This window comes from Palaemon carinicauda, unplaced genomic scaffold (genome assembly GCF_036898095.1).
Source record: "Palaemon carinicauda isolate YSFRI2023 unplaced genomic scaffold, ASM3689809v2 scaffold5, whole genome shotgun sequence".
Lineage (NCBI taxonomy): Eukaryota > Metazoa > Arthropoda > Malacostraca > Decapoda > Palaemonidae > Palaemon > Palaemon carinicauda.
In genome coordinates, this window is record NW_027171761.1 from 285,016 (window position 1) to 309,777 (window position 24,762).

Here is a 24,762-nt window from a genome sequence, read left to right on the forward strand (position 1 = left end):
ACTGGTCAAATATCCACCTTTTCAAGATCGGTTTCAACATTTGTGCTAATGTTACTGGATCTCACAAAAGACCAATTCATGGTGCCATATAAATTCTTGTCTTTTGTACCTCCATCATGAAATTATTCAAATAAGAACATAACCAAACGCTAATAAATCACTGCATGCTCTTAGTATAAGCTCAACCTTTATACAGTAGGTGAAAGGGCAAGAAATTATCTGGAGGACAAGTAAGAGAAATTTGAGATAAGGAGTGAAAATGGTAGTCCTAAAATAAAAAATCATATAATTAACATTAAAAGGTGAATTATTTACGTTAAAAGAGAGAATAGTAATATTGACCAAAGTATAGTCATTAGTTAGGCTACCATCCGACGAGCAGGAGTCATTATGCTTGACTCCTTCACTTTTTTCTTACTCTTTCTGATCCTGTATTTAACAAATTTAATACAGTACTGTTTGATTTGGGTGATCCTTACTCAGCGAAGAAACGAGATGTACTATCTTCAATTATTGTATTCTCACCCCCGTCTGATTCTATATTTAGTAAATCTAATGCAGTTTCTTCTGGAAGATCCTATTCATTAAATCTGTAAAGAGATCGATCCTAAATTCTTTGCCTCAACAGTCAAACTTAAACCCATACTTATGAGGCTTATTAGAAACTACAGTACTTACGATCTCATATTAGAACACATATATTAAGTTGAACATTTATTATTAGCGATAGAGAGTTATGGGGTCTTTTGACTGGCCAGACAGTAGTACATTGGATCTTTCTCTCTGGTTACGGTTCATATTCCTTTTGCCTACACATACACTGAATAGTCTGGCCTATTTTGTTAAAGTTTTCATAGTTTATATTGCAGATATTTATTTCAATCTTATTGCTCTTCTTAAAATATTTGATTTTTCTTTGTTTGCTTTCCTCACTGAGCTATTTTCCCTGTTGGAGACCCTGGGATTATAGCATCCTCTTTTTCCAACTAGGGTTGTAACTTAGCTAACAATAACAACAACAACAACAACAACAACAAAAATAATTATTAATAATTGATGATAATACAATATAACCCTGTTACCTTTAAAAAATCCTGACAATAAAAATAAATCATATAACGAAAATCTTTCCATTTATTACTAAAAGAGAATGGCTGTTTTGAGATGGCAGCCCAGATATAGGGGCTTTTCAGTGTAGTCGTTCACTAGGTGTAAGATGGAAGGGCATGCCATAAAATTATCCACTAGTTCTCTAACTCAGTTTTCAACCAAGTTACTCTTACAAAATGTATGTTAGGTAAGACTTAATGATTTGAGAATAATTCAGATTAGATAATTATTAATTGGTTTGTTGTGAAAAGAATTAATTTTTTTTCTAACAAAATATGTATATCCTCCTCCTTAGAGTCCTAGACTGCGTTAAGTCTGTTTGGGGTGCAGATATCTATGGTTATCTACGGATACGTCCCTGATTATACACGATATCTTAGGATAGTCGTTCCGGGGGTTAGAACCCCGTGATACCTGACGGTAATTCTCTTGTGATATCACTTGCAGAAATATTATACAGTAGGAAGCTGCCGGAAGGAACCTCCATCAGGACGACACGGCTATCTCACCCAAAAATAGATTTTTCCTACGTCAAAATCCGTTTTTCAATATTAAACTTAGCCGGTGATTATATAAGCTGCAGCTCTGCTGCCCGACAGAAAAACTCTACGTTCAAAATCCGCCAGCGATCGCTATGCAGGTAGGGGGTGTACTTCAACAGCGCCATCTGTCGAGCAGGTACTCAGTACTCAATGTAAACACAGAACTCAATTTTCTCTCTGTCGTGCCACCGGCAAGACCTACTAAATTCGCTGTTGCTTACTGGATTGGTTTTCACATATTTTGGTGAAGTACACATTTCTAGTTTTGAGCTTTCGCTTTGCAGACGTTATCTTCAATACATCCTTGCATTCTTTTATTGATTTTGGATTATTTGTTGACGACTTTGGATAGATTTTGAATTCCCCTTTGACTAATTCAAAATGGCTGACCCTTCTCAAGTCCCTAAATTCAGGAAATGTAATGCTAGGGACTGTTCAAGGCGTCTTCCGAAGGCCTCCATCGATCCTCACACCATTTGTTCCAATTGTCGGGATAAGACCTGTCAATTGGAAGATCGATGTGAGGAATGCGTTGGGCTTTCGGAATTCGATTTCATCGAATTCCAGAAATACACACGTAGGCTAGAGAGAGATAGAGTCAGGAGAAGTTCATCTCGCTCCGTTGATTTTTCCTCTCCTCATGCCCCACAACCTATTCCTTCCCCTGTAGTGGTTGCTCCTGATCCCCCTTCTAGCACTCAACCTCCTTCGATGGCTGATATGATGCGTGCCATCCAGGCTCTGGGTGAGAGAGTCGAGTCATTGGCGAGTGACCGTAACCAACTCATGGCTGACGTCAAGGAGTTGAAGTGTAAGAGTGCAGTGGGTAGTGACAAAGTGAGTGGTAGTGTTGTGGAAAGTGTTGTAGATAGTGTTGCGCTTGAGGGTTCGTCTGTTCGTGCCTGTCGTCCTCCCAGTCCGGGACCTCTTGCAAGCTCCCAAGCCCAGGGGAGAAGCAATGTCGTACGACCAAAGGGTTCGAGAGGCTTTAATCAGCGAACAGACGTTCCCTCCGTGGTTTCGGACGTATCTAACCAAGATCGCCCCACCCACACGAAGACGAGAGAGCCCATTTATTCCTCGTCTGCGGAAGAGGTTTTTCTGTGGAAGAGGTTTCTCGAAAGAAACCATGGACCAAGGTCTCGCGGCCTCTTAAGCGCAAGTCGGTCCCTTCCGCGCAAGTCCAACGGCCCAGTTGTAGCCACTGGGTCAGTTCGGACTCGCTGCAGTCTTCCGATGACTGCACACCTCCTAAGAGAGGCAAAGCGGTACCGCATCAGGCAGTAACACCGTCTGTTGCCGCACCTGCTACTGTAGCTCCTAAGTGGTCTTTGCTGCAGTCCATGCAGTCACAGTTAACGTCATTGATGCAGGACTTTCGTGCGGAGAAGGTTGACGCTGCACCAACCTCTAGCCTACAACCACCCACGGTTGTGCGTCCAGTGGACGCTGAGGCTACCTTCTCCCGCACTCCAGCTGTGAGAGTCCCGCCACCCATGCGTTCCAGTGTACCCTGCCAGCCGCATGTTGACGTTCAGCGACGCACGGAACCTTCCGTTGACGTTCGCGAGTTACAACAACAACCTAAGTTGTTTTGTTTTGACGCGGTGCGTCAACCTCCGCAACCCAGTGTGGTTACCACTACTCGCCCACAGCAGACTAGACAGTCTGGAGTAGACGCTTTGCGCCCCCGCGTTGCTATGGTTGTTGCCAGTTCACAGACTGGGCAACAGTTCCATGACGTTGCGTCCGGTTCAGTTACGCATGCACCCGTGCTGCCGGACTCAGCTGACCAGCCGATTGCTACTCCTTTGCCGCTTCCTCCTCAGTTTTCAGATGATGGACTCTCTGATGATGACGACGCTGCACACATTGACGACCCGAACCGCATGCGGACATCGACGAACCCAAGACCACGCAACCCTCCTTGGACTTTAGAAAAGTTCTTGCTTTGTTCAAGGAGATGTTTCCTGATCAGTTTGTGCCTGCGGCTCCACGCTCTCCTCCGTCTGAGTTCGCTTTAGGCACGCAGTCATCAGCGCCTGCCTTCACGAAACTCGTCCTCGCCCGCTCGTCCAAGAGAGCTTTACGAGTTTTAGGGGATTGGATGCAGTCCAAAAAGAACCTTGGGAAGACAGCTTTTATGTTTCCCCCTGCGAGACTCTCTTCCAGATCGAGCGTCTGGTATGCCACGGGAGAAGTTCTCGGCTTGGGAGTTCCTGCCTCTGCCCAGGGCGACTTCTCAAGTCTAGTAGACTCTCCCCGCAGGCTGGCCATGAGACGCTCTAAGATTTGTTGGTCTCCTTCAGACTTAGACCATCTGTTGAAAGGAGTGTTTAGAGCCTTCGAGGTCTTTAACTTTTTGGACTGGTGTCTGGGAGCTTTGAGCAGGAAGATCTCCCCTTCTGACAAGAAAGCTTCCTTGCTCATTATGTCCTGTATGGACAAGGCCATACGTGACGGATCCAGTGAACTTGCGGCTTCGTTCGTTTCCGGGGTCCTCAAGAAACGGGAAAACCTTTGCTCTTTCTTGTCACCGGGAGTAACACCGTGTCAGAGATCGGAACTTATGTTTGCTCCTCTCTCAAAGTGCCTTTTCCCAGAGGACTTGATAAAGGAGATTGCTGCCTCCTTGATTCAAAAAGACACTCATGACCTGGTTGTGTCCTCTGCCTGCAAAGCCACCCCTTTGCCTACCTTGTCTAGACCCAGGATGGACACTCCAGCGTCCAGATTCATTCCGCCCTTTCGTGGCAGAGCCTCCAGCAGAGGAGGTGCTCGTGCCGAAGGGAGACGTGGGAAGAAGAAAGGTACCAAGTCCTTTAAGGGCAGAGTCTGACTGCCACCTTCTTCAGACAGCAGTGGGAGCCAGACTCAAGAACTTCTGGCAGACCTGGGAGAAAAGGGGCGCAGATGCACAATCTGTGAAGTTGCTCAGAGTAGGGTACAAGATCCCGTTTGTACGCAAACCCCCTCTAGCAACGTCTCCCATCGATCTCTCTCCCAGGTACAGAGAGGAGGTCAAGAGACTAGCTTTGAAGCAAGAGGTGTCTCTCTTACTAGAAAAGGGAGCGGTAGTCAAAGTCCGGGACCATCAATCCCCGGGCTTCTACAACCGTCTCTTCTTAGTGGTAAAGAAGACAGGAGGGTGGAGGCCGGTGCTAGACGTCAGTGCGCTGAATGTCTTTGTCACAAAGCAGACGTTCGCCATGGAGACCACAAAGTCTGTTCTAGCAGCGGTCAGGAAGGAAGACTGGATGGTCTCTTTAGACCTAAGGGACGCTTACTTTCACGTCCCCATCCACCCAGAATCCCAACCTTTTCTGAGATTCGTTTACGAAAAGGTTGTCTACCAATTTCAAGCCCTGTGCTTTGGCCAAAGCACGGCTCCTCTTGTCTTTACGAAGCTGATGAGGAATATTGCCAAATTCCTGCATTTAGCGGATATCAGAGCCTCCCTCTATTTGGACGACTGGCTTCTAAGAGCTTCTTCCAGTCGTCGCTGTCTGGAGAATCTAAAGTGGACTCTAGATCTGACCAAGGAATTGGGTCTCCTGGTCAATATGGAAAAGTCCCAACTGGTCCCATCCCAAACTATAGTGTACTTAGGGATGGAGATTCACAGTCAAGCTTTTCGGGCTTTTCCGTCGGCCCCCAGAACAAGTCAAGCCCAAGGATGCATCCAGAACATGCTAAAGAAGGACCGATGTTCAGTCAGACAGTGGATGAGTCTGATAGGGACGCTTTCATCCCTGGAACAGTTCATTTCGTTAGGGAGACTGCACCTCCGTCCCCTTCAATTTCACCTAGCTGTTCACTGGAAAAAGGACAAGACGCTAGAAGCGGTCTCGATCCCCATTTCCGAGAAGATGAAGTCATCACTGACTTGGTGGAAGGACAACATCAACCTCAGAGAGGGTCTGCCCCTGGCTGTTCAGACCCCCAACCACGTTCTCTTCTCGGACGCATCGGACACGGGCTGGGGTGCGACATTAGACGGTCGGGAATGCTCGGGAACTTGGAACTCGAATCAAAGAACGTTACATATCAACTGCAAGGAGCTACTGGCAGTTCATCTGGCCTTGAAAAGCTTCAAGTCCCTCCTTCTAGGCAAGGTGGTGGAGGTGAACTCAGACAACACCACGGCCTTGGCGTACATCTCCAAGCAAGGAGGGACCCATTCTATGACGTTGTACGAGATCGCAAGGGACCTCCTCACCTGGTCAAGAGATCTAAACCTTTCTCTAGTAACGAGGTTCATTCAAGGCAACATGAATGTCATGGCGGATTGCCTCAGTCGGAAGGGTCAAATCATTCCAACAGAATGGACCCTACACAAGGATGTGTGCAAGAGACTATAGGCCACATGGGGCCAACCTACCATAGATCTCTTTGCAACCTCGATGACCAAGAGGCTCCCAATTTATTGCTCGCCAATCCCGGACCCAGCAGCAGTTCATATAGATGCCTTTCTACTGGATTGGTCCCATCTAGACCTTTATGCATTCCCCCCGTTCAAGATTGTCAACAAGGTACTGAAGAAGTTCGCCTCTCACGAAGGGACAAGGTTGACGTTAGTTGCTCCCCTCTGGCCCGCGAGAGAATGGTTCACCGAGGTACTTCAATGGCTGGTGGACGTTCCCAGAACTCTTCCTCTAAGAGTGGACCTTCTACGTCAGCCACACGTAAAGAAGGTACACCCAGGCCTCCACGCTCTTCGTCTGACTGCCTTCAGACTATCGAAAGACTCTCGAGAGCTAGAGGCTTTTCGAAGGAGGCAGCCAGGGCGATTGCTAGAGCAAGGAGGACATCCACTCTTAGAGTCTACCAGTCGAAGTGGGAAGTCTTCCGAAACTGGTGCAAGTCGGTATCAGTATCCTCGATCAGTACCTCTGTAACCCAAATAGCTGACTTCCTATTATACCTGAGGAAGGAAAGATCTCTTTCAGCTCCCACTATCAAAGGTTACAGAAGCATGTTGGCAGCAGTCTTCCGTCACAGAGGCTTAGATCTTTCTAACAACAAAGATCTACAGGACCTCCTCAAGTCTTTTGAGACCTCGAAGGAGTGTCGTTTGGCTACACCGGGTTGGAATTTAGACGTGGTACTAAGATTCCTTATGTCAGAAAGGTTTGAGCCACTACAATCAGCCTCCTTTAAAGATCTCACTTTAAAGACTCTTTTCCTCGTTTGCTTAGCAACAGCTAAAAGAGTCAGTGAGATACACGCCTTCACCAAGAACATCAGATTTTCATCTGAAACGGCTACATGTTCTTTACAGCTTGGTTTTCTAGCCAAAAAACGAGCTACCTTCTCGTCCTTGGCCGAAATCGTTCGAGATTCCAAGCCTTTCAAATTTGGTTGGAAATGAACTAGGAAGAGTCTTATGCCCTGTTAGAGCTCTTAAGTTCTATTTAAGACGAACTAAACCTTTACGAGGACAGTCAGAAGCTTTATGGTGTGCTATTAAGAAACCTTCTTTACCTATGTCAAAGAATGCAGTTTCCTATTATATCAGACTGTTGATACGAGAAGCTCATTCCCATCTGAATGAGGAAGACCATGCTTTGCTGAAGGTAAGGACACATGAAGTTAGAGCTGTCGCAACTTCAGTGGCCTTTAAACAAAATAGATCTCTGCAGAGTATAATGGACGCAACCTATTGGAGAAGCAAGTCAGTGTTCGCGTCTTTTTATTTTAAAGATGTCCAGTCTCTTTACGAGAACTGCTACACCCTGGGACCATTCGTAGCAGCGAGTGCAGTAGTGGGTGAGGGCTCAACCACTACATTCCCCTAATTCCATAACCTTTTTTAATCTTTCTCTTGAAATGTTTTTTATTGTTGTTTTTTGGGTTGTCCGGAAGGCTAAGAAGCCTTTCGCATCCTGGTTGATTTGGCGGGTGGTCAAATTCTTTTCTTGAGAAGCGCCTAGATTAGAGGTTTTGATGAGGTCCTTTAGTATGGGTTGCAACCCTTGATACTTCAGCTCCTAGGAGTCGCTCAGCATCCTAAGAGGATCGCGAGGCTCAGTAAGGAAGACGTACTTAAAAAAGGCAGAGTAATTGTTCAAGTCGACTTCCTTACCAGGTACTTATTTATTTTATGTTTGTTATTTTGAATAACTGCTAAAATGAAATACAAAATCCTTAGCTCATAATAATGTAAACAATTAATGCTGGTCTCTACCCACCCCCCTGGGTGTGAATCAGCTTATATAATCACCGGCTAAGTTTAATATTGAAAAATGTTATTTTTATTAATAAAATAAATTTTTGAATATACTTACCCGGTGATTATATATTAAAGGACCCTCCCTTCCTCCCCAATAGAGACCCAGTGGACCGAGGAGAAAATTGAGTTCTGTGTTTACATTGAGTACTGAGTACCTGCTCGACAGATGGCGCTGTTGAAGTACACCCCCTACCTGCATAGCGATCGCTGGCGGATTTTGAACGTAGAGTTTTTCTGTCGGGCAGCAGAGCTGCAGCTTATATAATCACCGGGTAAGTATATTCAAAATTTATTTTATTAATAAAAATAACATTTTATATATTGTAGGTCATAGTTTAGATGATATGGAGGAATAAGCCTCCCTCTTGACTGGACTCCTGTTACTGTAACTACCTATAATTGTGTAGTGTTGCTGGATGATGATAATTTTATGTAGGGAAGATATTGCATGTAAATATTTGATGACGTCAAATGAAGTTTGATTATAATCCATGCATTTTAAAGAAAAATAAACTTTATTACTGGGCCTTTTCTATTATAGATTTATACTTTCTTTACCAGATTAATCTTAAAAAGGAAGCTGAGAATTTGGAGCGTTTCTCTGAAAACTTTGCTGAAGTATCTTCCATCCGATTTCCCAGGCCTCTTCGACCTTATGTTACACAGAAAGTAATGTATTTCTTTTAGTGTTTCTCTTTCTTTTGATAAGATATTATTCGTTCCTTTAGATAATTTGACTTCGCTGAATAACTTAATTATTCAATATAACTGGGTAGCATTTATAAGTTAGGGGATATGTTAAATACAAAACTTTGAATTACAAATGTTTTTCACCTGTCTCTGTGGGCATGAATATGGTCAGAATACCAAATGACCTCTAAGGTGGTGAATAGTTAGTAAGTGCAGCTACCATTAGGGGACACTCACACTCATACTTACATGGGCCTTGTTTTCTATTTTGCCTCCACGAGTTTTTTTTTGCTAATTATTTGAAACTTACATATATCCATTTATTATTTCATCGCTGCTTTTTACTGCAAAGGAATTGATCAATTTGAATCAAAATTTTTCAAGATGTGTTCTCTTTTTGGGGTCTAAGATGTAATATTGCCAAGAGATAAGGAAAGTTAAGCATGACAACTCCTCTAAAGTATTCTGAGTCATTTCAGCAAGGGAATTGTTTACAAAGTTGAATTTTTAATTAGATAAGAATGCTCAGTGCGTGTTTTTTTTTCCATTAATTTACACCACTTGGAACACATATATTTAAAGACCATTTATTAGGTATTTTTGAATGTTTAATCATTAAACTTACGGTAATAGTTTGTATAGCATTGATGGATTATTATCTCAAACAATATAAAAGGCTAGTAATTTTAGTTCTCATTTGTTATTGAAGCCTTTTATACCACAAAGACATTCTGACTTATGTAAGTTTTATTTTTATATTTACAAATCAATTACCAAATCTTAACCTAGATAAAAATTGAATCTCCAGTCTTGAGCCCACTATTAATAGTACCAAATCTTTAAATGCAGGGTAGGTTTGCAAGCTGGATTACTAAAGAAATGTTGTTTATGGGTAATAGAGTAAAGTATTTATCAAGAACTCTCATTTATCAATTTTATAGTAGAAGTTATTGCTAGTCTTGTAGGCCATCCAGACTTGTTAGGTTAAACCAATTTTAGATGGGGTTTCTGAGGCAGTAACATACTTTTTGTGGTTTGTGATGACGAGAAGAGAACTATTATGCGCCTCAGAGGTTAGAAGTCTTTGAGGTGCAGAAGCATTCTTTTGTATACTTAGAAGCCTCCTGAGATGAAGGCTCTGAAGCATGCACTGCAGATAGGCAATGTGGTGAGAGCCAGGATATTAATTTTTTTTTTATTTTTTTTTTTTTGTGTGTGTGACTTCAGGAGTCCCCTACAGCAAGGCTGCATGTTGACCAGTAAATATTTCCCCTTATCATCTGACATTGGGTAGCTTGGACAAGTTTTTGAGTTTAGGCTCTCCCAAACCATCATCTCAAACTTAATAATTTTGACTGGCAAGGACTGTTCTTCATTTATTACTGGGGAACATCGAATTGTTGTAATCAGCTACAGTCGACTGCAATAAGATGAGATAAAAAGAGAGTTTATATAGGTTATCTCCATTTGTTGCTGTTTCTTTAACCCCATATATCCAGGGAAATGTGAGTCACTGATATGAAATAATCAAAATTTTAGTGCAAAATTAATGGTTTTAGTATTTACCCGGAACTCACATGATCTTCCCACATTCCTCCCTCCTCTGGTTTGTAGTATTTATAATTAGACTCAAGATTTTGATGGTTTTGGTGTTACCAGTAATTTGGCCCAGCATTCATGCAAGCAACCAAAGTATTTCACCTTTAGGAGATTTACTATTGTGGTAAATGGAACGCATTGATAATGGTTATTTTTCGTTCAAGCTCTTGCTTTAGAATTTGTACAATGTGATTCATGAGTAAGTATCAAAAGTAATTGAGTTAGTGCTAAAAATTAAGATATTTGAGTGGATCAACATGCATATTGTTTTGTGAAGTACGTAAAGGTTTTGATAAGCTGGACTTGAAGCTTGGTAAGAAGGTTGTGGGAAAAGTGATAGGATTGAAAGAGGCACTGACCAAAGAAAATCAATGTAAGAGGCAGAGTCGTAATCAATAGTCCAGCAGGAGTGATAGTAAGTGTATGGAAAAAAATTTGGACCCAAGGTATTTAGTAAAATAACAGATAAATTCAAATGAGACTATATAATAAGCTCCCATGAAACATTTGAATGATTGAAGACATTAAGGCTTTCAAGAGGAAACTGAAGACTTTCTTATTTCATGAGTTTTGACCGTGACGATTTAACAGTAAATGAACAATATGTGATATGAAATGTTAAATACTCTGAACGAACAAGGTAAAACGACAGTGGAGGTCCTGTAGAGAGTGGGGTTCTCCTGCTGTATTGGACCAGAAAAGCAGCCATCAAAGTAAAGTACACTAACTTTATCATTAAAAAATTGTAATCATGATCTAAAATGTTGGAATTTAATTATATAATTTATTGATAATGTAATTTTCTTCATAGGAGGGAAGGTAGGTTTAGGAATAGCGCAAAGCAACTCTCATAAATTAGAATTCCTGAAAAGAAAAAAAAACCCATTGAGTATCATTTACAAAAATCACAGGTACTAATGATAAAAAAAAGAATAATGAGGAGATTAAATATGATCAAATTTAGAAAATTAACCAAGTACTGTTCCTTGGTGAAGCAAAGGAGAAAATGTAAAGCAGAAAAACCAGAAGGTCTATGAATAAGGAAGTAAGGAAAAGTGAAAACGGTGGAAGTATGTCATTAGAGGTATGGAAAATATGTGTGGAATTGATAGTAAGGGAAATAAGTCTTGATAATACCACAACAAGGAAAAAACAGAATAATCTGCACCGGAAGCATGCTTCACCATTAACCGCTAGATTGTTTCATTACTTTGCTGGGAACATGTATGTTTTAAAAGGAAAGAAAATGGAAAAAATTTTAATACACTTTTGTGATAAATATTTATAAATTAACTTCTGGAGAAGAAGCAATATAAACATCCGGTGAATACAGAAATGAAGAAATTTATTATTGAAATTCAATTTTTGCTTTCATGAAAGTTATGATATTACAGAGCATTCATCCTCTTGCACGAACAATGGAGAAATCAAGAAGACAGAATGTTAATGGCGAATAAGATGAAGTCATTAAAATGAACAATGAGTTTGCAAGACCACAATTAGTCACTGTAGATGATATCACAACTAACCCAAAAGATCAAGTTAACTTACAAAAGTACTGTATTTAGTTTAGTTATACAAAAAAACTAAGATTGTCTTCAAAGTATTTAAATCCATTTCAATTATATGTAGTGTTCTCAAGCTGTGTGGTAAGTTTCACAACATAGGTATTAAGGGAATGACTAATTAATTTTTCATTATCAGGTTATTGTGGAAACATTTGAAGAAGGTGAAGGAATGAGTGAGTTCATAGGTGCCTCTGGAGAAGATAAGCCTAATGACCTAAAGACTCGTTTGGCTGAGATAGGAGTCGATGCTCTATTAAAAATGGTAAGATTTTCACGTATGGCTGAGTTCCTTACCTTGAAGCCATGTGGCACATGATACAGAATTCTTTGTTTTTTTCTTTGGAGAATATTTACATCTTTTTTAGTAGACACGTTGATAGGAAAAAGTTAATAGGAAGATTTTATACTTGTGAAGAATTATCTTCACTTTATTTCTGTGTTGTATTTTATTTTTATTCAACTTGTGCATGGACTCCGAGATCAACTGGCGTACAAGATTACGTGCAGCCAACTACAGATTCTCTACCATGCGTGCCAGGGTCATTTAGCTAAAGCCAACCACAAGAGTGTCAAATCCAGTTACCTCTGAGTCGGAACTTGTACAGTAGAAAAAGTTAAGATTTGAATACTCTCAAGAGAGAACAGAGAATGAAAAATATAGTATGCAAGTTTATCGCGTTACAAGAAGAAAGAATGTTCTAAAAAGCAGAAACCAAAAATTCGAAGAGAAAAATGTCCGTCTTCATTAGAGAGTTGCTATTCGGGAATCAAGCTGTTGGCGGAAATGTAAGAAGAAAGACAACTCAAGGTTTATTTGCTTTAATTTAGGACAATTAACCTCCTATTTTCCATCCTCGGCTGGAAAATACGATTAAACTCCTTGAGACGCGAAAACATTGGGTTTTTTTTTTCTATCAATATTCCTGCTAGCCAATGATGTCGTCCCTGAAAACAAGGAGCTCCGTTCATTCCTGTCTTCCCTGAGAAATCTGCATATAGTGTCTGTACTGGCCCTTAGGAAGGTCCTCAATATAATGACCATTAAGAATGTTTTTTTTTTTTCTGCTAGCTGTGGGCGCGGCAATGAGATTACCCACTGTAAAGATGCTGTCACTGTTTTATTTTGGGACTGCTTTTGTCCAAAAATCTAATTCTTTACAGTGCTGCACCATTAGTATTTCCCCATTGCAGAGAGATATGCAGTCTTGAAACTGTTTGGAAAATATACTGACTTGGATTAAAGTTCTCTTGCTTGGGTGTACACTTGGGCATGCTGTTCTATCTTTTATCTCTTCCTCTTGTTATTTTGACATTTTTATAGTTTTTTGTGAAAGATCTAATTTATTGTTGTTACTGTTCTTGCAACATTTTATTTTCATTGTATATTCTTCTTGTCTAGTTTATTTATTGCCTTGTTTCTTTTCCCCACTGGGCTATTTTTTCCCTGTTGGAGCCATTGGGCTTATGGCATATTGCTTTTCCAACTAGGGTTATAGCCTAGCTTGTAATTATAATGATAATAATGGTGTATTTTAGTTACTCATTCTGTTTTTGAGTTTGTCTCCTGCACATTTTATTTGAGTTATCTTCTTTCTGTTTTCTATCCCATCTATCGGGTTTCTGTTTGTGATGTTACGGCAGTTAGGCTCCGGTACTAATTAGATGTCTGCATGAAGTGGTTCTTACAGTGTTTTTTTAGGGAACATATTTCGGCATAAGATATTTTTCTGCTTTTGGTTGCAATTTAGGCACTATTATTCTATATGTATTTTATATCTCTGACCTGTATTCCAGTTTGTTTTTTTATAAATTCATTGTTCGCCATGCACTGCCTTCCCTTTCAATGAGAAAATGCCTTGGTGTAGTCATTGGGCTTCAGCACGGCATATCCTTTCTGTGTTGAAGAGGACTCTCAGACTGGGGAATATTTTTTCCCTCACTTTAACTCTTAACATTCTCGCATTCTATTTCTTCTACTAATTATTGCTTCAACCTCTTTCATATTTGCAAACTGTCTCCAACCTTGCTGTCAAAACTTTTTGACCCTTTTCACATTAGATTGTTAGTATGGGATACCATATCCAGGATAGGAATTTTTTATAAACCAGTTATGAGAGTTGTGGTGGTCTTGCCAACTACCTGATAGTGTTTGGACCAAAGGAGCGTCAGTATTCCCATACTGCCATGCGGAACTATTCTCGTGCTGAAATTTGGCCCTCGGATTCGAGGGGTGAGCCAGTTTTATAGAGATAGGACTTTAGACATCTTGAAATCCGGTGGTCCATAAGCATTATCGGATTGTGAAAAAAGTGAGGGTTTTGCAAATATTAGATTCTAAAGTAACTCTGTAGAGACTATCAACTCTGCCAGTGCTGTGTATCATCAGAACCCATATTAAATGATGCACTAGAACTGCTTGACAAGACTTTGAACACTTAGCCTTGGGTTTGAAACTGGGCAAATAAGCTGGTATCACAGGCTCCCAGAAAACTCATTGGTCTGCTTACATATTTGCTTAGGCTTCTCTTTTTCTGAATTAAGCGGAAACCGAGAAAAATTAGTAAAGTTGTGTACTAATTTAATTTGTTTTAAATTTTGAACAATCAAAGCAGTCAGCTATCAAATGAACAAAAAATGCTTAAAGAGAGGAATTGTTAGCAAAGAACATTTTTCCTAACAAAACAAAACACAATCCCGTGGCTTGCAAGCTTTTAATAAACCCTCCTGAACCACTCTTACTGGCATTTTTAGATATTCCAAAAGACATCCCGTATTAAAAAGTTAATCTAAAACCACAAAGAAAAACCTCAATTTGAATCTCGGGGGCCACTATAAGTAACACGACCTATCTTGGTAAATGTATGGAGAAAACAGAAAAACAAGAGAAATATTACACATCATCACCTAGATAGTTGCCATCAACTGCAAGATTCGATCAATGCTTGCCAGAGGGGGCCGGCATTTTACAAGGAAAGAAAACAGAACATTTTTATCTTGGCGTAGGCTTCATCATTTAAACGGCTTCTAAAGAGAAGTGATAAGAACATCGTGGGGAAATGAGGCATTAGGAGGGAAATCTGAAATAACAGAAAAAACCAGTCGATTGCACATAATTAGAAAACTGTTTTATAAAAGAAGAAAATTGTAATTTAAGCCTAATAATTTAATTTCCTCCCTCACGTTCTCACTCGGTAGCTGAAAGAGAAATCACTACTTTCCTAATAACCTCCGCAGTACTAAAAACAGACACAGTAGTAAAAGCTTGATTTTAATTTTCCTCAGAAACACTTCTATCCAGTAATACCCCACCATACATTGTTAATTGGTTCCAAGAGACTCAACGTAAGTTGGTTTTCGATGTAAGTCAGATTTTCACCATAGAAAATTACTTAAATGTTCCTTATACATATATTCAAAACAAAAAAAGTACTTACAACCTGATATCAATTTATAAAAACCAGATGTCTATATTAATAACCATCCATGTGAAGTGTAGCTCTGTATAATAAAGCACCTCATCATTATTGTACGATGTAGAAACCAAAATAAAGTTGGGTAAAACAGTGTACAGATGATTTTACATTTGTATTCAATACTTGAGGATAAGAGACAAAGTCCAAGAAAGAAAAGAGTGCAGTAATGCCCCACTTTAAATATGTTAATATCTAAAGTGGGGGCATTACTGCACTCTTTTCTTTCTTACACTTTTCTATCTCTATCTTACATTCTCTTAGTATCCAATTTGATATATTGCTATTTTGTTTATTCAAACAATAGGAGCATTCTGCACATCTACAGTATTGTTTAGTTCACATTGTTAACACTTCCATGCAGTACAAAGGGTATGCAAGTCTGTGTCTTCTAATAGCAGTTTATTAATGGCATATACCAGAGAGATTAATTTTAACCCTGGATAGGTACGCTCCTCGGACACCCCTTTAAGGGTATACTCGGTCGCGCGCGACCCCGACTCCGAAAAATATTCAGGAAAAATTTAGTTATGCATCAATCTGTATTGTTTGACTTGCTAAAAATACTTCAAAGAATGCTAAAAACTACTGAAAATATAAATGATACCCATCTACAAAATAACTATTTATTGGAAATATATTAAAAATTTAAGTATACAAAAAAAAGACGACGTAAATATTCACAAAAAATAGAAATATACATATACACATAAATCCCTTTAGGGACACCTTCTTAGATGGCAAAGCAACAGCGTGTAATTGCTGGAAATGAGTTAGACCCATAGAAGTCAAGATCTGAAATGAGAAAAAAAGGGTAACTTGTTTTGGCCAAAAAAATTTGTCCAAATTTCATGAATTTTTTTGGGTACCCAAATGAAATAGTTAGAGGCTAATTTTTTTTATAGAATAAACTCATATTATCCTAGAACAGAAATACATAATAAAATGTGCACTAAGATGTAATTTACTGTTATATCAGGGGCAAAATCTAAAGGTCATTTTTTGACGGCCTAGTTTCACAATGTAAATTTCTTATGAAAATCATTGTATCTCCTATAAAATATGATATTTATGCATTAAAATATACCAAAATATCACGAATTCTATACAGAACAAGAATATATAGAGATATGCCAACTTACCTTTCGGGTATGTCAACAAAATGGCCGCAGACCGCAACAACTCTTACAGCCCAATCTACCACTTGAAATGAAGAATGGGGTTGCAAACTCCATTTTTCAATATTAAACTTAGCCGGTGATTATATAAGCTGCAGCTCTGCTGCCCGACAGAAAAACTCTACATTCAAAATACGCCAGCGATCGCTATGCAGGTAGGGGGTGTACATCAACAGCGCCATCTGTCGAGCAGGTACTCAGTACTCAATGTAAACACAGAACCAATTTTCTCTCTGTCGTGCCACCGGCAAGACCTACTAAATTCGCTATTGCTTACTGGATTGGTTTTCACATATTTTGGTGAAGTACACATTTCTAGTTTTGAGCTTTCGCTATGCAGGTGTTTTATCTTCATCTCAAAACTTGAACTCGTTTTGGATAGATTTAATTATGGTGACAAGGAGAGTATGGACTCTCTTTCACTTTTAAATGGCCGACCCTTCCCTTAGACGGAAGTGTGTTTAGGTTTTTAGTAATTTTGCTTAACACGTTATAGATCTATATATTTTATATCTCTCCGCCTTTATTAGGCCTCTTCGATTAACTTTCCATTTATTATAAACATATAAAAATAAATTTTTATGTTTTGTTTATATGCGACCTTTCCTGATAGTAGGCGGTCCTAACTTGGAACCGAAGTTAATCAACGTTGAGCCCGTTATATCGTATTTAGCCTTTAAAGAATTTAAAACTTTTTAAATTTAATGTTTTATGAAAGAATTTCTTTGATAGTCTTCGTACTGTTTTCAAAGATGAACTAACGTTTAGTTTTTTAGACTACGCAGTTGTTGACGTTCAGGACGTTCAACATGCGCTCTATCGTTACGATAGAGAGAGAGTGTATCACGGTTTCACTTTGCAGTAAGAGTAAATCGATTCTGACGTTTTGTTCATTCTTTCTTAGCTTAAATGTTTTAAATTCTAAATTAAAGGAACTTTTTATTTGGAAAACCTTTCAGTTTTTTTCCTTTAGTCAAATAACATGTTTTTTGACGATATATAATTGGGCTCTTCTCTTAGGTGCGAAATCAAGAGAGAAAGAGAGAGAGAGATAGAGACGGAGGGAGAGAGAGGAGAGAAAACGTTCCGTTCAAGCGGGTAACGTTGTTCTCGTGTTACTCTCGTCCCTAGTCTCTGTACGGGGAGGAAGGTAAAACGTTTCTAGGGTTTTATTCTTGTCCCCAGGCTATGTGCGGTGAGAGATTGTAAACGTAGTTTATTTGAACTAGTGTTTAGTCTCTTTCCCAGCCACTGAATTTTTTATCTTTATATATGTTTTCTGTTTTTTGCTAGTATTAATGAGCTGCATTATAAGACTGATTTCGCAATTACTACCTTTTAATGAAGGGTAGAATTGCGTGTTTCAGGTAGAAATCAGTAAAAGTTTCGATTTCAGTGAAATAAGTGCAAAACAGAAAATCGATAAAGTGATATGCGCAAAGTGTTACAGTGTTGCGTTCCGAGGGTTCGTCTGTTCGTGCCTGTCGTTCACCTAGTCCGGGACCTCTTGCAAGCTCCCAAGCCCAGGGGAGAAGTAATGTCGAACGACTTATGGGTTCGAGAGGCCTTGATCAACGAACAGACGTTTTTCCCTCCGTGGTTTCGGGCGTATCTACCCAAGATCGCCCCACCCACACAAAGACGAGAGAGCCCATTTATTTCTCGTCTGCGGAAGAGGTTTCTCGTAAGAAACCATGGACCTAGGTCTCGCGGCTTATTAAGCGCAAGTCGGTCCCTTCCGCGCAAGTCCAACGGCCCAGTTGTAGCCACTGGGTCAGTTCGGACTCGCTGCAGTCTTCCGACGACTGCTCACCTCCTAAGAGAGGCAAAGCGGTACCGCATCAGGCTGTCACACCGTCTGTTGCCGCACCTGCTCTTGTAGACCCTAAGTGGTCTTTGCTGCAGACCATGCAGTCTCAGTTAACGTCATTGATGCAGGACTTTCGTGCGGAGAAGGTTGACACCAACCTCTAGCCTACAACCAACCACGGTTGTGCGTCCTGTGGACGCTGAGGCGACCTTCTGCCGCACTCCAGCTGAGAGAGTCCCGCCACCCATGCGTTCCAGTGTACCCTGCCAGCCGCATGTTGACGTTCAGCGACGCACGGAACCTTCCGTTGACGTTCGCGAGGTACAACAACAGTCTAAGTTGTTTTGTTTTGACGCGGTGCGTCAACCTCCGCATTCTAGAGTTGTTTTGACTGCTCAGTCTAGACAGTCAAAGCAGTCTCGAGTGGACACTGTACGTCCTCACGCACCTGTTGTGGTTGACAGTTCAGTTGTTGACAGTTCACAGACTGTCAAGCAGTTACATGACGTTGCCTTCTGGTCTGCTACTAATGCTCCAGTGAGAGACTCACTGAGGTAACCTAGCTTTTATCGGACAAGGTTCCTGTAGATGAGGAAGTTGCTGTTCTCCCTCCTACTGATATTCCCTTGAGGACTCTGTCAGATGGAGAGGAGCCTTAAGCTGCTTAGCCTCCTATGGACTTTAATTAAATCATGATGATTTTTTTTTAAGGATCTTCGTCCGGATCTTGTAACTGCTGCCCCTCGTTCGCCTAAACGTCAGAACTTACACTAGGCCTAGCTACTTCGAAGCCGTTGTTTTTAAGCTAGTGCTCTCTCGCTCTCCTAGAGAGCGTTACGTTGGCTAGGCGACTGGTTTTTGCACCAGGAGGAGTTTTTAGGGATACAGTACAGCCTTTGATTTCCCTTCTTTTAAACTGGCTTATAGAGCGAGAGTCTGATATGACACGAGAGAAGTTCTCGGCTTGGGAGTTCATGCCTCTGCCCAGATAGACTTCTCAATTCTGGTAGACTCGCCCTGGCGCCTAGCCAGGAGACGCTCCAAGTTGTTTACAGGTCAACTTCTCAGCTTTTGTCAAGCCTTTGAAGTTTTGCTGTACTATTATGTCACACATAACAAGGCTTTCAGGGATGGTAAACGGTTCCGCCTCAGTCGCTAACCCCGTCTGTTGCCACACCTGCTCCCGTAGACCCTAAATGGGCTTTGCTGCAAGCCATGCAGTCCAAGCTTGCGTCCTTGATAGAGGACTTAAATGCGGAGAAGAACCTTCTGGCCAACAACCTTCCAACCGGTCGATTGTGCGCCCTGTTGACGCTGAGGTAACCTACTCGCGTCTGCCAGTTGAGGTGGTTCCTCCACCGATGCGACCCAGTGTGGGTTGCCAGTCGCACGTTGACGTTAAGCGACGCTCGGAGGTGGTTGTTGACGTTCAGGACGTTCAACAACCAGCAGAGGTGACTTGTTGTGACGCAGTGCGTGAACCTCAGCAACCCGGTAGGGTGTTGACTGCACAACCCAGACGGTCTAGACAGTTTCGGGTTGACGCTGTACTTCCTCGCGCACCCATGGTTGTTGACAGTTCACAGACTGTGCAGCAGTTCCATGATATTGCGTCCGGCTCCGTCACGCATCCACCAGTGCGACCGGATTCAGCGAGTCAGACGTTGCCCACTCCGTTGCCGTTTCCTCATCAGTTTCGGATGAGGAACCCTCTGATGAGTACGTTGCTGAACAAGACGATCAGCCCCCAGCCCTGCTATCCATTCAGAAGATGCTGAAGAAGGAACGCTGCTCAGTCAGGTTGTGGATGAGTCTGGTAGGGACACTGTCATCCGTGGATCAATTTGTGTCACTAGGAAGACTACACCTCCGTCCTCTTCTATACCATCTAGCTTTTCACTGGAAAAAGGACAAGACGCTAGAAGCGGTCTCGATCCCGGTTTCCGGAAAGATAAAGTCTTGTCTGACTTGGTGAAAGGACTATATCAACCTAAGAGAGGGTCTTCCCCTGACTGTTCAGACTCCCAACCACGCTCTCTTCTCGGACGCATCGGACGTAGGCTGGGGTGCGACATTAGACGGTCGGGAATGCTCGGGATTATGGAACTCGAGTCAAAGGACAATGCATTTCAACTGCAAGGAGCTACTGGCAGTACGTCTGACCTGGAAAAGCTTCAGGTATCTCCTTCAAGGCAAAGTGGTGGAGGTGAACTCGGACAACACCACGGCTTTGGCGTACATCTCCAAGCAAGGAGGGACCTACTCTCTGACATTGTACGAGATCGCAAGGGACCTCCTCACCTGGTCAAAAGGTCTAGACATACAGTATCACTAGTAACGAGGTTCATCCAAGGCAACTTGAATGTCATGGCAGATTGTCTCAGTCGGAAGGGACAAATAATTCCAACAGAATGGACCCTCCACAAGGATGTATGCAAGAGACTTTGGGCCACCTGGGGCCAGCCAACCATAGATCTCTTCGCAACCTCAATGACCAAGAGGCTCCCAATATTTTGCTCACCAATCCCGGACCCAGCAGCAGTTCATATAGATGCCTTTCTACTAGATTGGTCACACCTAGATCTATATGCATTCCCTCCGTTCAAGATTGTCAACAAGGTACTGCAGAAGTTCGCCTCTCACGAAGGGACAAGGTTGACGCTAGTTGCTTCCCTCTGGCCCGCGAGAGAATGGTTCACCGAGGTACTTCGATGGCTAGTAGACGTTCCCAGAACACTTCCCCTAAGGGTGGACCTTCTACGTCAGCCACGCGTAAAGAAGGTACACCAAGGCCTCCACGCTCTTCGTCTGACTGCCTTCAGACTATCGGAAGACTCTCGAGAGCTAGAGGCTTTTCGAAGGAGGCAACCAGAGCGATTGCTAGAGCAAGGAGAACATCCACCCTTAGAGTCTACCAATCGAAGTGGGAAATCTTCCGAAACTGGTGCAAGTCAGTATCCGTATCCACAACCAGTACCTCTGTAACTCAAATAGCTGACTTCCTCTTATATCTGAGGAAAGAACGATCTCTTTCAGCTCCCACTATCAAGGGTTACAGAAGCATGTTGGCATCAGTCTTCCGTCACAGAGGCTTAGATCTTTCCAACAATAAAGATCTACAGGACCTCCTTAAGTCTTTTGAGACCACGAAGGAGCGTCGTTTGGTTACACCTGGTTGGAATTTAGACGTGGTACTAAGATTCCTTATGTCAGACAGGTTCGAACCGCTACAATCAGCCTCCCTGAAAGATCTCACCTTAAAGACTCTTTTCCTGGTATGCTTAGCCACAGCTAAAAGAGTCAGTGAGATTCATGCCTTCAGCAAGAACATCGGATTCTCATCCGAAACGGCTACATGTTCTACAACTTGGCTTTCTAGCCAAAAACGAGCTGCCTTCTCGGCCTTGGCCAATATCGTTCGATATTCCAAACTTATCGTATGGTTGGAAATGAACTAGAAAGAGTCTTATGTCCTGTAAGAGCTCTTAAGTTCTATTTAAAACGAACTAAACCTTTACGAGGCCCGTCTGAAGCTTTATGGTGTTCAGTTAAGAAACCATCTTTGCCTATGTCAAAGAATGCTTTATCCTATTTTATCAGACTGTTAATACGAGAAGCTCATTCCCATCTGAATGAGGAAGACCAAGCTTTGCTGAAGGTAAGGACACACGAAGTTAGAGCTGTCGCAACTTCCGTGGCCTTTAAACAAAATAGATCTCTGCAAAGTATAATCGACGCAACCTATTGGAAAAGCAAGTCAGTGTTCGCGTCTTTTTATCTTAAGAATGTCCAGTCTCTTTACGAGAACTGCTACACTCTGGGACCATTCGTAGCAACGAGTGCAGTAGTGGGTGAGGGCTCAACCACTACAATTCCCTAATTCCATAACCTTTTTAATCTTTCTCTTGAAATGTTTTATTATTGTTTTTGGGTTGTCCGGAAGGCTAAGAAGCCTTTCGCATCCTACTTGATTTGGCGGGTGGTCAAAGTCATTTCTTGAGAAGCGCCTAGATTAGAGGTTTTGATGAGGTCCTGTTGTATGGGTTGCAACCCTTGATACTTCAGATCCTAGGGGTCGCTCAGCATCCTAAGAGGATCGCGAGGCTCCGTAAGGAAGACGTACTTAAAAAGGCAGAGTAATTGTTCAAGTCGACTTCCTTACCAGGTACTTATTTATTTTATGTTTGTTATTTTGAATAACTGCTAAAATGAAATACAAAATACTTAGCTCATAATAATGTAAACAAGTAATGCTGGTCTCTACCCACCCCCCTGGGTGTGAATCAGCTTATATAATCACCGGCTAAGTTTAATATTGAAAAATGTTATTTTTATTAATAAAATAAATTTTTGAATATACTTACCCGGTGATTATATATTAAAGGACCCTCCCTTCCTCCCCAATAGAGTCCCAGTGGACCGAGGAGAAAATTGGTTCTGTGTTTACATTGAGTACTGAGTACCTGCTCGACAGATGGCGCTGTTGATGTACACCCCCTACCTGCATAGCGATCGCTGGCGTATTTTGAACGTAGAGTTTTTCTGTCGGGCAGCAGAGCTGCAGCTTATATAATCACCGGGTAAGTATATTCAAAAATTTATTTTATTAATGAAAATAACATATTATCATCAACATCTCTTTTTAACTCCATTAGAAGTGTGTTGATGACATCCATGCCAAGGGAATACTGCCTGCTGGCCATTATTGAAGATAAATTCAAAATAAATAGAAAAAAATCAAATTTGCAAAAAATAAGAAAAATTCAGAAATTAGCATTTGAGGGAAAATGGACCTCATGGCAATATATGGCATCTAAGCCAAAACCAATGTCATGCAAGTGGTAGACACACCATCCATCCACACTTTCCAACTATAAAGAACCAAACAAGTATAACCACTGTTCGACAATTTATAATTATGTAATAACTTTGCTGTTTGATCACTTACCCCTATAAAGGTATGTCAGGGTCGAGGTCGACCCCTGGGGGGGTAAAAAAACGGGGAAGGAGGGAAGTTAGACGAAAATCAGTCCTAAAGCAGACAATGGCATGTAGACTAGTCACCCCTTGCAGGTCGATCACTTCCATATTCGAGACAGCTGATGATTTATGGGGAAAAAACAGGTTTTGAGAATGCTGTAGGGGTCGCATACGACCCATCATACCTTTCCAGGGTTAAAAGTCGTAGACATATTGTGCTAATCCTTAACGAAGTGCTACATAAACAAAAGACAAACCTGACAATTAAACACCAAGATTGGGGAGATCAAGGAAAGTAAACTGACACTCGGCTATGACATAGATGGTATGACGTACAGCAATATACTGAGCTTAAGTATATTCAGCAGACCACCAGGTGTAATTTCTATCTCACAGTGTGAGTACTGTTGTGCTGATGAGCTCCTGGATGGGTGGGATAAAGAGGAAATCAGATTTTTCTCCGCCAAGAAGCTCGCACTTCATAGATGTTATCTATGTGACTCTCAGATAAGTCTTTGAAATAAATTGTAATCTAAAAACATTTGAACCAAATAATATGATAAGTTTATTACATTAGGAACTGGTGTAACTGAGCAAATGAAGAAAGCAAATGGCTACTATGAGAGGAGATGCTTCGCTTAGCTAAGAATTTCATTAAAATAAAAAATTACATACATCAACACCCAGAGAGGAATTTAAAAATGTAGAAGCTGTGTGGATATATAGGTTGCTGGTAATAGAAGGGGCAAGTCAGAATAATTAAAAGAACATTTAAACAGCTGAAAGAATATTAAAAAGATGGTAACTATCACTTTGCAAATGTTACGGATGCTTCAAACTGAGGAATGTGTATGAGAGACTGGAGTTTATGCTCTTTAAAAACTTAAAGGGCCAATTATAATTCTCTGAAAGAGGAATTTTATCAGCTCAGTGGTACAGTATTTGGTTATATTAAACTTGCCCTATGCTCTTACAGACCCTTCCGTGAAGGTTGGTTACTTGTGGAAAGGACTAAAATGCCTGGTGTAAAGTTTTAGAGGTAAACATTCAGCTAGCTAGATTTCTGACTCCTAAAGTAATAGGATCTAGTATGGAAGTTGTTTGTACTTTATGAAAATATATTTGGTTTGTATGCAATGAATAAAAACACTTAAATTTTTAGTTTTCATGTACACATTTTTTGTTTCAGATTTTTATTGATAACCTTGTCCATGGAGATATGCACCCTGGAAATATGTTGATTCAGAACATCAATATTACTGACAATGGCATCGAAGAGAAATCCACGGGAGATGTCACCAGAGTAATGATGGTAGATGTTGGATGTGACACTTTCGTAATGGACGTTCAGCCGGATCCTAATCCTCTACGAATATGCCTACTTGACTGTGGCATAGCGGCCAAGTTGAGGGAAAAGGATTTAGAAAATTTCAAAGCTGTCTTTAAGCATGTTGTTTTAGGAGATGTAAGTACTACATGATCTTTTAAAATTAGTCTGTTTTATTCTTATATGCATTGCATGGACATTTTTTGATAAGTTTTTTCATAGTTTCATCATCATAATTTTTATGTTAGCTTTTTTC

General features: G+C 41.0%; 1 protein-coding gene across 2 annotated transcripts in view; it reads left to right on the forward strand.

The window, feature by feature from the left end:
* Window positions 1–24,762, forward strand: part of LOC137637030 (uncharacterized aarF domain-containing protein kinase 2-like) — a 190,853-nt gene that overhangs the window by 149,814 nt on the left and 16,277 nt on the right. For both annotated transcript variants that reach the window (XM_068369341.1, XM_068369340.1), the window contains exons 9-11: window positions 8,446–8,553; window positions 11,878–12,003; window positions 24,369–24,644. In XM_068369341.1, the coding sequence (XP_068225442.1) occupies window positions 8,446–8,553; window positions 11,878–12,003; window positions 24,369–24,644 (510 nt within the window). The remainder of the gene's footprint in view (window positions 1–8,445; window positions 8,554–11,877; window positions 12,004–24,368; window positions 24,645–24,762) is intronic.